This window comes from Hermetia illucens, chromosome 3, assembly GCF_905115235.1.
Source record: "Hermetia illucens chromosome 3, iHerIll2.2.curated.20191125, whole genome shotgun sequence".
NCBI lineage: Eukaryota > Metazoa > Arthropoda > Insecta > Diptera > Stratiomyidae > Hermetia > Hermetia illucens.
The window spans coordinates 98898204-98915769 of record NC_051851.1 but is presented as its reverse complement, the minus strand read 5'-3'; the positions used below and the strand labels follow the sequence as shown (position 1 = coordinate 98915769).

The 17566-nt window shown below is 40.4% G+C and overlaps 1 protein-coding gene across 2 annotated transcripts in view; it reads left to right on the top strand.

Annotated features, from left to right (window-relative positions):
- Positions 1 to 17566, top strand: part of LOC119651771 (adenosine deaminase 2-like) — a 120698-nt gene that overhangs the window by 84504 nt on the left and 18628 nt on the right. For both annotated transcript variants that reach the window (XM_038055524.1, XM_038055523.1), the window contains exons 7-8: positions 16218 to 16354; positions 16429 to 16786. In XM_038055524.1, coding sequence (XP_037911452.1) covers positions 16218 to 16354; positions 16429 to 16786 — 495 coding nt within the window. The remainder of the gene's footprint in view (positions 1 to 16217; positions 16355 to 16428; positions 16787 to 17566) is intronic.

Here is a 17566-nt window from a genome sequence, read left to right as displayed (position 1 = left end):
AGACCTCCTCTCGTATGGAGCACAAGATACGCAACTCACTATGTTTGTTCAATGCCTCCTAAAGCTTTTCTCAAATTACCCAAACATGCAAACCCAATATCTGGTGCGATATTCTTGAGGCTCATAGCACATACAGCATGGTCCAAAACTGACCCACCGAATATTATGAACAAATAAAGTCTTTAAAAACTCTTTAAATGTGTATTTCACAGACAAAAACTGCATGTGATATTTATTGTAGCATTATATTTCATGTAATACATATATATGTATTCTAGAATCTATGGCAATTGATTTTCTGAATTTTCCAAGAAATATGTATCAAAACTTTCTGATTGTGATAATGGCACTTAAATTTCAGAGAATAGTAATATTTTGGAATCCGGTAGCGTCTATTTGAGCTTCTTGCAGCTAACATCAATTCTTGTGGCAATGCGTAAAAGAATTTAGTTATCAAAGATATATTGGTCCAAGCCAAAAATTGGGAATGAAGGCGCGAAGGGAAAGGACACTAAAAACGCAGAAAATATCTTAAATATATCGAAGCTCACAAAAAGGTCGAAGAGCTAACAAAATCATCCCCGGGCCGGTCCTATGGAAAGCCATAAGAAAGCATAGGTTACTATTTAAATATTATTTCTTCTTATGAAACCAAGATATATCCTGTCCAATGAGATGGTAATACATTGATCGCATCACAGCATGGACCGATCCCGAATTCGAATCCTATAGAGAACTATTGGGCATATTTGAAACGAAAGCTAAATAACCACCATGAGCTGTGTGTCTGAAGACAGAAAGTGTAACAACTATTTGTTTGAACTTAATTTTTGCAAATTATTGGACCACTTTTGCACCATACTGAATGTACCATATGATGTTCAAGTTTAATATACACTCACTGTTATCGTCATTTCTTAGCCACTAAAGAAAAACATTTAAAAAAAAACAGAGCTCTCCTCCGACCAATTTTCGATCTGCTCTTCTTTTCAAATCAATCCAATTTCTTCCTCCGAAAGCCCAGAACCAACTCATCCCTTTGGCTCACTTCATGGCTTCGCATTCTTCGCAATCGCTGTAGCTGCTTCCTCAGATGGATAGTTCCTGAAAAGATGGAGTTCGAAAACGTCTGCACGAATTACTTGTAATCATAAAAGCACCAGCTTGAAAGCGACACGCATCAGATTATCCCAATCGGCTCCTCCGCCAGCTGATATTCCGCGCCTCTTCTCTTTGCAGCACTAAATTGAACTCCCCATGCCCAGCTGATCAGTTGTCCATCCAATCAGCCGGTGTCGACCCTACTAATCCCTATTCCACTGAGCGTGGCCTTTAACTTAAAAATTCATTCCGACTCAACGATAACACCATTGCACACTGCTGTGTTGTATTATAGTATCCGACTTGCAATTCCTCTTAACCGCAATCAATCGCCTGCCTGCATCCAATAATGTGGAATATGGCCAAGTTGAGGAGGATCAACGAACGATTGGCCCGGTCAAGTTTTGCTTGCATCATTTGAAAATGATGAAAAATAAAATTTGGAATTATTCGAATGAAACTGGGTTCTCTAATTTAGGGATGATAGGTTGTTTTAAAAATAAAAAAAATTAGTTATTGTAAAATGTTAACTATTGTGTGTAAATGAAAGACTTAATGGGAATTATGAAATGAAGAGGGATAATTGGGAAAACTAAAGAGTGTAGAAAAAATAATGTGAGAATGGAGGGAATATTGCGCATTATTGAATACATTCTTTGGTCAAATACACCCCGGAAAATTCAAATGAAATACCGCTCATGTCGCTAAACCCCGGACTGAAACTCGTCCCGATGGTAAACTTTTAAGTCTGGACTTTTCGCTGGCCACCTCAGAATTATTATATTTATGGATTGAAAATAGTCAACGGTGACCTTTGCTTTATGAATGCGGCATTGTCAAACAGTTACTTGTTGGCCTGCGTATTACAATATGTAAAGCTCAGCGCTAATCCCCCATCATATCCAAATATAACCCAAATCATGACTGATCCCCCACCAAAAGCGTCGATGCCGGCTCTCTTTGGGACGCTGTAAATCACACCAATAATTTCGGGTGCTGTTGCAGCCATCCAAATTAAATTATTTTCTTCTCTAAATATAACCTGGTTGAATTCCTGCTTCCAAAATTGGTGCCTTTTGGCAAATTGCAATCGGGCTCTTATATGAAACGGTTTCAGTGGAGGTTTCGCCATCTATGAAATATATTGAATTTTTCGATTTTCTTGCAATATTTGGGAAATCCTTTTCCCGGTCGCATTTAGTTTCAGTGCTGCCTTTATTTCCACACAAGCCTCTTTCTTATATACTGATACTGATACTGATACTTATATACTGATAGCTCGCCTACGCCGGTCATCAATCGACGACTTTCGCCCACTTCGCTTTATAGCATTATAATTATCTGGACCCTCTTCGGTCACGCTGTTCCCAGGCCGGAAGTGAGGTCTCTGCCTGGTACGAAACTGTGAAGCCGTCTTCACTTTTTATTTTCGAAGCTTGGGTTGCTAAGCCCACACGATCCGCGGACCAAAAGGGAGGGAGTTAATTACTCCCCATTAGGTCCGGTATAACATCAAGTGGATGCAGACTTACGATCCCCCAAATCTGAAACAAAATATAGACAGCCAGAATGCCAAGAGCACGCAACACGCCTGCAGACACGAGTACGACTGCGGCCACGGTAAACTGCATTTAAAGATTTCCGGACATCAATCCCCAGGAACTCGAAATTCGGTTCGAAATAGTGGAGGTAAACTGGAGGTGTAACATAACAGACCCACAAAAGCAATATTTCCAAGTCAAGTAGTGCTACAACCGCGGCATGTCACCGCATTCCGCGACATAAATTAAGAGTCGGTGACAGATAACTCATACTGCCACTTACGTGAACAATTAATAAAGCGGTTGAGTGTCAGCCAGGAGGAGAAAGCAAGGCAGCTCATCGAGAGCACTTCCGTGGGTGACGAGAACCCTCCCAGCTTCAATTTCGTGGAAGAAGGCTTATTGGTCTGCACGGTTGCATTTGAGTAGCATCCTTTTTAGGCTTTAGAATCTTTGCCACAATTACATTTTTCCAACAGTCACGGGAATACCCAATCTTCAGGATTACATTGAACATATAGCGCAACCATTTGAGGACTTTTAATGACATTTTTTTTTAACATAAAAGAAGTGACCAAATCATCTTTTCTGTAATGAAGCATTAAATTTCTTTCAAGGATATTTACAGATGACTCTGTTTGGAGTTAACTAGACATCTTAGAAGTTCGAACTTCAAGTGGGTTTTGAGCGAGCTATGGATAATCTGGCTTTATCCAGATCACTTTTACGCCGATTTTCTGTAACAGTTCTAAATGCAAATTCTCTGATTACCTACCTATTGAGCTCTTGAACTGCTTTCCACATCGAATAGTCAAAAGTCAATTCGAAGTCTAATCCTTCTCTATAAATGCCAATTTAAGAAGTTTTGTGGTTTCGTTATATTTGCTTCAAGAATTTCATCATGTCAGATTTGCTTTAATCGAATACTCAGCGAAATGTTATTGATGATTTCCTTTTTGTATGCTCGCCAATTTGCGGACTTAACGTCAATCTATTGTCTGACCGCGCGATAGTGGAGGGGATAAAGCGTTAGCTCTGAGTTCGAATCCCAGTTGTCATGGGTGTATGTATTCGTTTTCTGTTTGGCTCGCTGCTGTGGGCTTATCATTTGCGCAGCATTAAGTGTAGATAGTAAAACTGAAGCACTCTACTCCACCAAAGAGTGAACTGGAAACACTTATTGCATATCACGTATTGTGATTTGAGGTAGTATTCCTTTTGAAATTCCAAGATCAACTGTTCTGTTAATATCAGACAGCCAATAAGATCAAGTTTACTATCTTACCTCATATAATTCTTCCCCTTCAGGGGTAACTAACCTCCATAATTTTACTTCTCATTGAAATCTCCCACAATTGTCATATTATTCCCCAAAATTTAAAGGTCTGTGTGAAAGATTCTCAAGTGTTCGATCAGTGTTCATTTATTCTTTTCTTCATCTTTGGACAGTTAGAGAGCAAAACAATCTAAAGCTTTATACACTTCATATTCTCCATAACTGGCTGCTTAATTTTATTCACAATTACTACATTTTCTGACTGTAATGCCTTTTTAAGGTTTTGCGTAAAACAAAACCTTATTAGAATCTCTTCAATGTCTGTCTGTCCGTCTGTCACACCCGATTTACTCGGAAACGGCTAAACGTGTGGTCTGTAAATCCCTTCATATACAATCGGGAGGGTGCATCATTTGCACTGGCCTTAAGGGGAGGCTCCCAATACATAAAAAAGAGGAGAGGAATGTAAATTTTGTTTTGACAGAATGTGATACGGGCTCAATTAGTACTACGAAACTGACGATATTTTCGATATTGGATGAAACATAGGGGAGTGAAGACTCAAAATGTGTGCCCCAAAAAGTTCTCAAATCTCAATGGTGCCATACGAAATCTCGGCTTCAAAATACAATCCATTTCGATATTAGCTCAAAGAAAGTAATTAAATGTATCTCTGAGTGCAATTACGCAGTATTTTTTACCAATTACATTATTTGAAATAACAAAAAATTGCTACTTCTATTCACTAGTGTTACTTATTGGTCTTGTACAACGATTTTTCGGGAACCACTTCTTCCCTTCATCACTCAAGTCTCAATTGTCAATTGACATGCGGCCCTGTTTCCCAAAACTGGGAATGCACACTGCAAATTGGATCCCCAATTGGATCCTACAAATTGGATCCCATTACCTCGAAGTCGATGGTAAACGACCAAAAGGCAGACCTAAGCAACGGTGGCTTGATACGCTGGATGGGGATTTGAAAGCCTCGAGATTGCACCCAGATCAGGCATTCGATAGAGCCAAATGGCGAAGCCGATCACGACGAGCCGACCACGCTTGTGAACGGGACAAAGGCTGAAGAAAAAGAAGAAATTGGATCCCATTACCCTGACTATAAGCAACCTGCAGGAAGCCGTGGTCTTCTTACATTCGATATCATTCTTGCTGGAGCCATACCCACGGTGAATGCTTTCTCGCAAAAATACTATACGTGCTGCTTAAAATTGCGCTTTGCATCTAACATCACTCTCCCGTATTTTGGAAGTGATGCCATGATCCCCAATTTGAAGGCGGACATAGTTTGTTTACATGATATTCCACAACAGTGGACCCCTTACTCGGTACTGCTCAACATCCTGCACGCAGATGGTTTATAATTTTTTGTTGGGAGCGAAGCATCCTGAATTGAAGTTAGGAATGCTTCGGTCTCATAGAAAAGTACACCATTAGTCAACCATTTGCTGGAGGCCTCGATGTCAATGCCTGGCAACAACAAATTTTTTATGTAACCTCCATGGATGGGTATCTCTTCCCATCCATCTTCTATGGGCTGAAGTAACATTCGACACAGGATCCCATTCTCTGCTTCTCAAGTTCAAAGGAGATAATTTATTATCTGTTATGACAGTAGCCTGGTGAATTTTTCGCCAGCTCTATTGTACATATTAATGTTTGCAAGAACTAACCTTACCCGTCGATTGACAGATTCTAAATCTGTATTGCTCCACCGAAAGTATATAGAAGGGCGGAAATGGCGAAAATATTGATCACCATGATTTTATTTTTCCCGAGCAGCTCAGTTTTCAGGACATCAGGACAGGACATCCAGACGCCGTTCAAATTCCCCCAGCAACTTAGCTTTCATTATTGCCACAGCAGGTGTTGTTGCTTGCAATATGCCGAGGTATTTGTTAACATCGTCCTAATCCATACCTTCAATTCGAATGTTATTTTTGCTGTATCCTTCGTTGTCGGTGTGTTTTCCCCGAACAATTGTTTTTATGTGACATTTCTCCAAACCCAACTGCATGCCGATATCCCTGCTGAACTGGATGGTGATATCCAGCAAGGAACGAAGTTGATTTTCGTCTTTGGCATACAATTTGATGTCGTCGATATGCATTAAATGACTTAATGTACATTTCGACAATATGTCATATTTGACTTGCTATATATATATATATGCTTTCATGCAAAAGATAGTGGATTCAAGCCAAAACACAGTAGACTTAGAGAGTCGTCTTGGAAAATGCCACCCCTGATTGGTATCTCTCCTGATGTGCGTGAGGATACCGATAGCTTCGTACTCCAATTCTTCATGATTGTTTTCAGGAAAGGAACCACATTCGGGTTAATTTTGTACAAAAGTAACACTTGTAGTAACCATGAATTCGATGTGGAGGCTGATTTATAATCGATACAGGCCGTCGAGATATTTCGTTTTTGGTTGACAGTCTTTTTCACAGCGACCGTATCGATTAGAAGCTCTTCTTGCACATCCTTTTTGCTCCTCAGCTATCAATTTATGAGGATCAAGATGTTTTGAGATGTTCGCGCAAAAAACTGAAGTGAAGGCTTTATAATTGGTAGGAAGACAAGTAATTGGTTGACATTTTGAAGAGCAAGAGGAACCCTGTTCCTTGGGGATGAGAAAAGTGATCCCCTTGGTAAAAAATTCTGGAGCTAATTTCAGCTCGGTAATCATTTGATTAAAATAATTTGCCAATACGCTGTGAGTGTTCAACTCCTGGCGCCTTCCAATAATCTACCTTTTCAAGGGCTGTTTCTACGTCGGCTTCAGTTATGTCAGGCTTGGTCATTTCGGTCGAGGGTCTTGCATGAACGCATAAGTTGTGAGGGCCACGCTGCTTCTAAATTGTAACTGGGCTCGCTCCAAACACTTCTCCAAAAGTTTTCTACCTAATCTATCCTAATAATCGAAGTTACTTTCACGACCCGAGTTAGTGAGGTTCTTATAGAATCCCCGTTGGTTTTGGAAGAACAAGATGTTGTCAGTTCTTCGCTGAAAGTTTTTTTGATACCTACGGATTCGATTGGAGCATAAAGTAAGTTTATGCTTCAACACCTCGAGGATTTCTTCGATTGGCATATCATTGGAAAAATGGTAGTTTCCAATGATCGCAACGCATCTGTGCACTCTTGGTGATGGATTTCCAATAAGTGCTTGCGGGGTACGGCCAATCTCCTTTCTCAACTTTTCGACTCTTTTATTAAGCCGAAATACCCAGAACGGTGAAGTCCTCCTACACGTACCTCTGTTATTCGCTCCAAGGTGTTGATTATGAAGACGAATAACTATGGCAGCTGAAACGTAGATGCTGTGAACCCCTGTAGCAATAATCTCGCTAGCCAAACGATCGACCAAAATTGTATCAACGGCAGCAATGATTTTAGTAGTTACCGAAGTAAACTTAAGTTTTGTTATCTTTGGTCTAGCGTCTGGGAGAATCTCAGCATATTCTGTGAATTCGTTTTCTAGGGGTCGACATCCCCAGTTACTAAGCTACTCCTGACTACTGGATTCATGGAATACCTTACAGATAGAGTACTTGTGTTGCCCCTTTGACTAGTCTGGTAATTTGATGACTCCAGACCGAGCTCTTAGAAGATTTTTTGCCTAGTTCGTAGAGCAATTCGGTTATTATTCATCATCACCCGGCAACGGTTGACAACATTCTGTTCCGGAACATGACTTAATTCCGGAAATCGGGTTATGAACGCGTCATGTAGTCGGTGTCTGTACCCTGATGGATTGCGTTCTAAATCCGTGACACGGTAATATTTATATATGACTGCCATTTATCCCTTACTGGGGTACAGCACGTCAATCGCACCTACACGCCATCGTTCGCGGTCAACTAAAATGCGCTTCAGCCCTCCCCACGATTTCCTGAGACGCCTGAACTCTTTCTCTACTGTTCTGTAAATACCGGTGAGGGCACGCCGTCGACGGGTAACTAGCCTGTGCGCCAAAAAAGTCCTTCATTTGTATAGTATCAGGCCAGCGTACTTCGACAATATGATGCGAATGTTAAAAGCTTGAAGCTTGTGTGCTACTAGCACATATGAACTTAGAAAGAACATTAACGCAGAACAGTCTCAACTTGATCTTGGTGTAAAGATAACTGAATTTCCAGATTTTAGACGTGGCAACGAAAGCGGATCTTACGCTGTTAATGCATCGGGAAATATATATTTCCGTGTTACCCTCTGGCAGAAACCACACTTTCTAGATATACAAATTGATCAACGCCTTCGATGCTCTGCTCATTAATGCAGATAGGGAGAGCCCAAAGACAGTGAAAGCTTTGGTTTTCTGTTTTCTTCAGGCCAGATAGGGAGAGTCCAAAGACAGTGAAGGCTTTGGTTTTCTTTGTTTTCTTCAGGCCAACCCTATCCGCCTGTCTTTTCAAACCTAGAACCAATAGACCAGGACCTATGACCCGGTGAGAGAACAAACAATCACCAAGCCAGGTAAGCGGCACGTCAACCAAGATACTTGGTAATGAAGGTCCGTGAAAAAAAATGTCTCTATCGCAAGTTTCTTGACTATGATGATAATGGTGCATCGATACGAAATCTAAGCATCAAATACGTGCCGCTCCGATACGATGGAATATTACCAAATTTTACACACTTACCCGAAAACTGTCTCTTGAATACGTCCTAAAAGTACTAAATTTGATACCAATATAAGCGATAATATATTTGAAGTGCGGTACTTCGGATAAGTAACAAAAAGCAGTGCAGCGGAATGTTCGAATTATCGCTCGACCCGATTGCTATCCCATACCATGAAAATTGTTGGACGTATTCTTGACAACCGTATTTGCGAAATCATTCAAACAACCATGACTCAAGCCAGGTTTGTCAACCACTGGGCAACTACTAACGCAATACATGCTGTGTGGTTACTCATAGAGAAACACTGTGGAAAACATCGCGCTCTCTACATAACTTTTCTGAATCACCACTGTGCCACACAGTTGTCAGAATGCATCTTTCTAGGTATCAGGTCGAACCTGTCTGTGGGGCGTACACGGTAAAGAAGTAAATAGTGCGATCAGTTGATATAAGGGTGAGCTTCATCAGCCATCATCAAATCGTTCGACTTCTTTAATGGCGTCACGGAAACTCTCTGAGATGGCAATGCCAATACCGTATTGAGGGTGTGAGCTACCAAAATAGAAAAGTTTATAGTCATTTTGACCGCGTTCGCGTTCTACGTCGCAGTTTTGGCATTAGACTGTCGGGTTTCTTGTAGAGCGCAGATATCAATATGAGTTCCTCGCTCTTTCCAGTGAAGGTGGCAATATTTAGCGTGCAGACACGTATTTGTTTGGTTAGGACTAAATTACTTACGTCCTGATGCCGTCTATTCGTCAAGAACCCTTGCCGAATCCTCAAGATCGAGGCCTGTCCTGCCGCGTCGACTGAGGTGGACGCCCTAGCATTTTTCCGAGGCTTGTTACTCAATCCGATCATGTTATTTTTAACGACATTGGATGCATTTTCTTGATCGGCCTGTCACAAGACCTGTCCCCAAAAGAGATCAGGTAAGATTTAGTATAGCCTGATCTCAGCATTTTATTATTGTTTTACTAAGGAAAGTACAAAGTACATTGCCTCAAACCCTCCTCCTTTACCTAAGCTTGGGACCACTATGCTATGTTAATAGCATGGCGGAATTTTACAAACACCCCTACTCACTTGACTAAATCTGCCTACTCGCTAACCGTGCTGTAGACCTTTGTCCGATGCGTTAGTTTAGAGATGAAAACAATTAGAGCGTGACTGAAGATTAATAAAAATGAAACGGAAGTTATCGACCAGAGGATTTATTTTAAGCGGCGAATAATTGAAACCATCGGTCAATTTGTGTTGTTTTCTACTTTGTCTAAAATTACGAAATGCAAATACATCAACATCAAGTTAAGGTTCCCCACGCCAATGTTCCCTCCGTGCTACCATAAGAGTCACATGTAAAGTAAACGCGACTCTTACTTGAAGGCTCCAAGCCTTCGTTAACATTTGTCTCTACTATGTCACCGGAGTGCGTCCGGATAGCTGAGTGGTTGGAGCACAAGGTCGTGGTTTAAATCACACTGGTTGCAGTGAGATTTGTATTCTGATTTGACGTCGGATACACGTCGACTCAGTTGTGAATGAGAATCAAATCAGGGTAATAATCCCGGACGAGCGCAATGCTGACCACATTGCCTCCTATAGGGTACTGTAATCCTGTACCGTACCGCTACGGTATTGTTTTCTAACACGCTTCAAGGTCCTGATCCAATTGGATTGTTGCCCTAACAGTTATTATTATTATGTCACCGGTCTGGTCGGTACAACTTCGAAAGATAAACTGGAATGTTTCCTCTAAGTGTGGCTAAGTGTTTATACCTGTTTGGAGCATTCCAATTAATTAATTAAAAGTGATCCTTTTTCATGATTTTCGATTTTCTTGAATTATTATTTTTAACATAAACAATACTTCTTTCAGCTTTAATTATTTAAACTAAGAACCTATATTTACATAATTAATTTCGTTTCCTTCTTTTCGGATGTAGGTAGTTTTTTTATTTCTATTTTAGCTCTATTGAAATATGTATCGCTTTGCGAACTATCGAACTCAAATTCTTAAGCAATTGTCGATAATTTAAGTTACTTTCGCCGTAGGCTTGAAAGATACCATGAGATATCCTTCTTATTATTATACACTTGTATATATCAACGTGTATTTAAAGTTTTAATAATTTATATAATATCATGGCTTTATTCTTTCCAACGGAACTGGATTTAATGTTCATCTATTAAATTCCGTTTTAAGAGCGTCTTTAATCTCTGGTTAGACCTTTTACATTTCGATCTTTCCCTCCAATGATTTCAACCTCAAAAAGATCCAAATCTGCAGAAAGTCCTAAAGATGAGCCACCATCATTTATTTGCTTATGACTCGCTTTTTATTTGCAAATCGGTTCAATGACTGTCTGTCTGTCTGTTTGTGTTTTCATCATTGGAAGATGGAAAGGTTCAAAACCTACTGCTGGCCCCTGCCATGCAGTTGTGCGAGACTCCTACTCACGAAAACCACCTCCTTCTTCTTCCACTCTGCCCACGGGACTGGTATAAGCATTGCATCGCGGGACTGGATCAGTTCTTAGCTGCGGAGCATTATATTTCGCTCCCTCTCTTGCTTCCTTCGCAGTTATTCATGCCTTAGCAGTTGATGAACCATTTTCGGCTCAATTACCACTTGATTCCAAGCCTCCGTTGATTCCAACATAAACTGCACTATATTTCCAAGTGTTAAGGTAGGTCCAACGGCCAGTTTGTGCCTCGTTCCATCTCTTTTGCCATTTTGCGATGGATTCCCGCCGTGCTAGTTGCCGTTGAAGTACAATAGACTTCCCGATTGCATACATTTTGTCGTAGAGACGCCGACCTTCATCCGCCAAGATGTCTATGGGGATTGTCCCTGCTATGCTGCTTCTCCTGATGTCGTTCGATAAGCACTGCATACCCGGAGTGCACTTAGTCGATACGCCATTCCTAGTTTTCAGTTTGATTTGTGTTCCAGAACGGTTGCCCAAACTGGAGCTGCGTAGAGTAGCACGAAACTAACTACCCTTGAAATAAGACGACGTCGATTTTTTTTTGGTCCACCAATGTTCGGTAGTATCCTCGAGATCGTTACAACGATGGAAGATGCTTTAGTTGCAGCGCACTCAATGCGTTTTTTAAAGTTGAGTCTTTTGTCAATCATTACTCCCAAATATTTAAGCGACTCTTGGGAGTAAATTGTTTTTCCACCAACTTTAATTTTCACAATCGTGTCTTTCCTTCTTTTGCTGATTAGCACTAGTTCCGTTTTATGTTCAGCAAGTGATAGACCGAACTTTTTCAACCAGGAATTGATCTCCCATATCGCTCGATCTCGTCTAAGCGTTTTGCCACTATTGTTACCCCGATATCGTCCGCAAAGCCAATAGTTGTCACGCCGTTAGGAAGACGTAACGTCAGAACTCCATTATACATAATAGACCACTGTAAGGGGCCTAAGACAGACCCCTGTGGTATGCCGCACGTCATTGGGAATAATTTCTATCCATCATCCGAGTCGCAATATAATCTTCTTCCAAGAGGAAATGCAACAACGATGCGTATAATATACTTCGGAGCCTGTAGTTTGGTTAGAGCCTCTACGATTTTCGTCCACTTTGCAGTGTTGAATGCATTTTTTACATCGAGTGCCATCAATACGCAGCGCATACGGGTATTGCAGCGCGAGCCAGGCCAGTCACCATGTTGATCGCATCGACGGTTGACCTCCCCTTACGAAGCCCGAATTTGTCGGATAATCCTCCTTCCTTTTCCGCAACAGCCAGCAGCCTGTTGTATCATACTCGTTCAAATAGTTTACCAATGGTATTGACCAAACATATCGGTCGACATGAGGAGGGGCCTCCCAATGGTTTACCTGGCTTCAGAATAAGTATCAACTTTTGCAGCTTTCATTGCTCGGGGAATTCTCCTTCTCTAAGGCATGCCGTAAAAACTTTGGCAAACATACCTGGTGCTGACCTGGCTACCACTTTCAGAGCGATATTCGGGATTCCATATGGCCCTGGGGTCTTATTTTCACCGAATTTCTTTGCTGCATCAAAAATTTCCTTTTCTACCACTACAGGAATTTCGTCGGGGTTTACATGGACTTTAGGAAGATTTGTGTAGTTCACATCCTCTGGGAAGAGAGTGTCCACTATGTTTTGTAGTAATTTCGGGCAGGTAATCGGTAGGGAGCGCTTGCCTTTCAGTGATCACATTACAGACCTGTAGGCGGCACCCCATGGATCAGAATCAGCTTCAGTACACATCCGCTTGAAATGTTCGGATTTGCTCTTCGTGAGAGCTACTTGCAACATAGAGGCATCACATGCCCGCTGCAATTTTTCCGCGACCTGTAAAACTGTCAGTCTGTCCGTCTGTCTGTCACAAGCACTTTTCTCAGAAACGACTATACCAATTGACACGAAATTCGGTGAGAAGGTGGGAACTGTGGACCCCCAGACATGCAGTGAGTGATATCCTTCTAGGTTGAATTTAGGGGAGATCGCCATACATGTAAAAGGGGGGTGTAAAAATTTTTTTCAACGAATGTAGTCATGTGGAGTATCAAATGAAAAGTCTCGATTAGTACTTTTCTAAGCCGGTCTTAGTTTTGAGATTTGTTAAAAAGGCGAGGAGTGGGAGGGGTGGAAACGATGATTTCCTTAAAGGACCCACTCTCAGAAACTACCTAACCGACAAATCTGAAAAAAATCATGAAATTGCCTCTATATGGTGCCCAGGCCTCAAAATACTCTCCATATCGATATCTGTTCAAATTAAGTTAATAATAGCATATTACCATATTTTTGGGGAAATTGAGTAAAACCCCCCTTAAGTTTATCCCAGAGTTATAAAAGTTGGTAGTAGTATAAAATATAATATGAAGCATATTATCCCCAAGTTTTATCAAAATCATATTGTTACTAACAAAATTATAGTAGCTCAAAATTGACACTGTAAATTTGCTGCAACTAAATCTCAATATGACATTGAAGTGGGTAGTCAGACATGTTAAATGCAAATACATCACGGGCTTTGTACAAATGGAATAGTTGTACACTTAAATATACTCACAGAAGAAGCAAACAAAACCTTTCATACCTGAAGCGACCAGCTTCCGGTTTCCCGACTTGTTAAGCCACACCGTAAGATTTTATTCTCATGGATCTCAGTGATTGGTCTATGTTTGGAAAGATTGTAGTCACCAAATCCAACATATTGAAACGCTCTTGATAACGAATTTTGAAATTCTCTTTGCCTTACGGAACTGATCTTCTATCTCAACATTTCAACGTTTTTTTATAATATATTCTTTCCAAAAAAGTAGTAGTTGTTTCATCAACTAGTCAATACATCCGCAAATAATGGCGTCTTGGCACAATAATCCTGACAAATTATCAGGTAAAATTCTATCAACGGAACTAATGAAACCGCCGATTGCTCAACTAAATTTCAGTTTTGGGATCTTTAACCTAGCCTCCGAAGGAGTCTCGGCGCCCACCCTAAATGCGACGCATGATGCAGTTCACATCTATAATTACTGATTGGTTCAACAGTTTCAGTTACCAACTTACTCATTACATTACGCATACCAAGCAAAAGCGGTTTGCCCGACTAAGTCAGCATTACCATGGATGCAGCAATAACCGGTCTTGGCCTGTCTTAACAACGGAATCCAAAAATCCCAATTTTTACGTCGAGATTTACCAATTTGATATTCCTAACAGCTTTCTGTCACCTCGGTCCACGTCATTGCATCATGTGAGGCAATGTCTGTCACGTCTCCTTTTTCTGTCAGCAATGAAACTGAACATAACCAAGTGCAATAAAAATGTTGGCAAAGCAAGAAAAATGAACAGATTTTAAAGAAGATCTACCAACTTTGAATTTCCATTTCAATTTTTATATTATGTATATAAAAACAGCTGTAAGGCAACGCTAAATCGAATTGGAAAGGTATTGAATCACATCGGGGGGAATTTCATTCGCAGCTTCTTACAATGCCTTTCGGCATGAAGTTCAAGCAAATGTTAAAGATGTTCAACCAAGTTAAGATTTAAGGATTGGGGAGGCACCGTGGGACATTATACAGTAACCATTCTCGTGCCGAGAAGGAAGTGTACCTGAGATTGACTGGTAGACAAAAGGTTGTTCTATACCTGAGGTGAGTTTTCTAACAAATTAAAACGCAGCGCATTAGAGTATACTTCGTTTTCGGGTTGTAGTCAATAATTACTATTCATTCTGGTCGCCTTGAAGGCCCAATTTAATTGACTCCTGACCCCCTACTTGACAGTTGCATGTATGTCACGAATTTTAGGCTCCTCATTGACTTACCTACAAAACCCAAATAAATCGTATTTACTTCTGCCCGACCACAAAACGAAATATCCAAGATTTTCATAAAGGCAGACTATTTGCTCGGTTATTTTCTGACTCTGATACTTCGCAAAACACAATACTCTGCGCAAGCTCTAAAAGTGAACCTGTCCACCCATGTCGCAAGTCGCAACATATTCTTCCAATGTCGTAGCACGACGAAGGACATTTATCTGCATGACATCTCATTGTTTTCGCACTATTAGCTTATGCATTGAGTCGCCCCACTTTATGTCCGACTTAGTGTGTAATTTTACACCTTCACCAAAACGGATAATTTGTTTTCTCGAAAAAATAGTTATCGTTCCGATGCTTGTAGTTCTTCTAAATAAAAATAAAACTAGGTAGCTTGCTCCTACTACTAAAATATATTGTAGTAGGAGCAAGCTACCTAGTTTTATTTTTATTGTTTTCCCGATTTTATGGAATTTTGAGCGAAGAAGTGACGAAGTGACCATAGGCAGCGTAACATTACCAGTTCAACTTTTCGGTCATTTTGTCATTCAGCATAATGGGATATTACCAAATATCAACTTTGTTTGGGTTTCTATTAAAAAGTACTGAAAAGTACCTGAAAAGTTTAATTGTAAAACAAAACCTTATTAAAGTCGATTCAATGTCTGTTTGTCTGCCTGTCTGTCTATTTGTCCATCAGAGGCACTTTCCTCAGAGACGACTAAGCCGATTGACACGAAATTTGGTGAGAAGGTGCGAACTATGGACTCCCATACATGAAGTAAACTGCATCTTTCTACGTTGAGTTTAGGGGGGGGTCCTGATACATGCAAAAGGGGGGCGTAAAATTTGTTTCACCAAATATAGTCATCAAATCACCGAAAATATTTTACCCCATTCCGCATGAAGGAAACTCCTACTACGATCGTCTGACGTACTATGGGTGAGGGGTTTCAAAAATCCCACACTTTCTTTTTCATGAACCGATGGAATTGTAATTGACCAATTTTAAGAAGACACTGTTTTCCATAAAATAAAATCATTAATTTTTCAAATTTTGTTCAATAATCTCGTCCAAATGATGTTAATTGTTTTGAAGAGTAAAGCAATCATAATAAATAATATTTACTATTTTCTATCACAAAAACTGATACTTAGGAATAACACTTAATCTAGGCGTTCATGATCACGTAATATCAGAATAAACATCTTGCCACAGGCTAAAAAGACAAAATTACTTTATTTTTGGACTTATCTTGATTGCTAAATGTATCGGAACGTCATATCCTCATTTATTTCCCTCTTAGTTTAAATTTTTCTTTTCTTTTCAGTGCAAAGTATCCAAAGCTCGTAATAGGATTTGACCTTGTGGGACAGGAAGATTTAGGACATCCACTTTTTGACTTCGTGGAAGAACTTCAGAACCGTCCTCCAGATTCTCATTTTTTCTTCCATGCAGGCGAAACTAGTGTGTTTGAAACGATTACTGTCCTTTTCTACAATAACTAATAATAAGTATCAACTATTTTTGTCTATCTAAAGATCAGTTCGGCTCAACTGACTTGAATATCTTGGACGCTGTTCTTTTGAATACAACGCGGATCGGCCATGGCTACAGTCTCTTCAAACATCCTGTTGTTTGGCATGCAGCAAAGAAGAGAGGGATTGCCGTCGAAATTAACCCTTTATCTAACCAAGTGCTCAAGTTGGTTTGGGACCTAAGAAATCACCCAGCTGTCTTCTACATTTCGCAGAACTTTCCCGTCGTCATTTCAAATGACGACCCAGGTTTTTGGAATGCTAAAGGAGTGAGCTACGATTATTACTATGCGTTCATGTCGTTTTTCCCAAACGAGGCTGGATTGAATGTTCTGAAGCAGTTAGCATGGAATACACTCAAGTAAGTTCCAATTTAAATGATATGTTATTTGTTCTTTTTCCTATATGACCGGATAATATCTTATTGAATTTTCATTGTTTTGTGTGAACGTCCGCCCCTGATTGCTTGCCAACTTACGTGATATTGGAAATCACAATTGTTGTTGTAGTTAGGAACAGCAGCTGTGTACATATATGAAATATACTTCTCCTGAACTCCGCTTCATTAAGATCTGAGCCAGGAAAAACATCGATTAAAGATGATATCCGCCGTGGATCTGGGGGGGCGCAATAAATTGTATAATGCGGCCTGGACATGTTATTGTTGCTACGAGAGACAATACTGGCTTTTGGGTCTGGGGCCAGCGAACTAATCATGTGAGCAAACATAATTGTTAAGCAACAAATATTTCACCCATCCTTCCTTTTCTTTAACTTCACGCGATACTCACACTTTGCTCTGGTGCGACTCTAGTTTAGGGGGCACGTGAAAAGAATTGCTAATGGCGTGAAAAGGACTAAAATTTCCAAAAGGACCCTCCAACATTTCCGAGTCAGGCTAGCACAGAACCGTGCAAACGCATCTCGACGAAGCATTTAAATAGACTAGTATTTCAACACTTTTCTTACCTCTGCCCTCGTGATTCACCACGATCCGCCGGGATGAATGTAGTGAAACAAGTCGGGAAACTAAAAGCTAGCCGCTTCAGGTATGAAAGGTTTTGTGTTTCCTTATCCAATTGTCCACTATTTTTCAAGAGTCATTCACAGAAATAATTTGATGTGTAAAGTACAGTACATA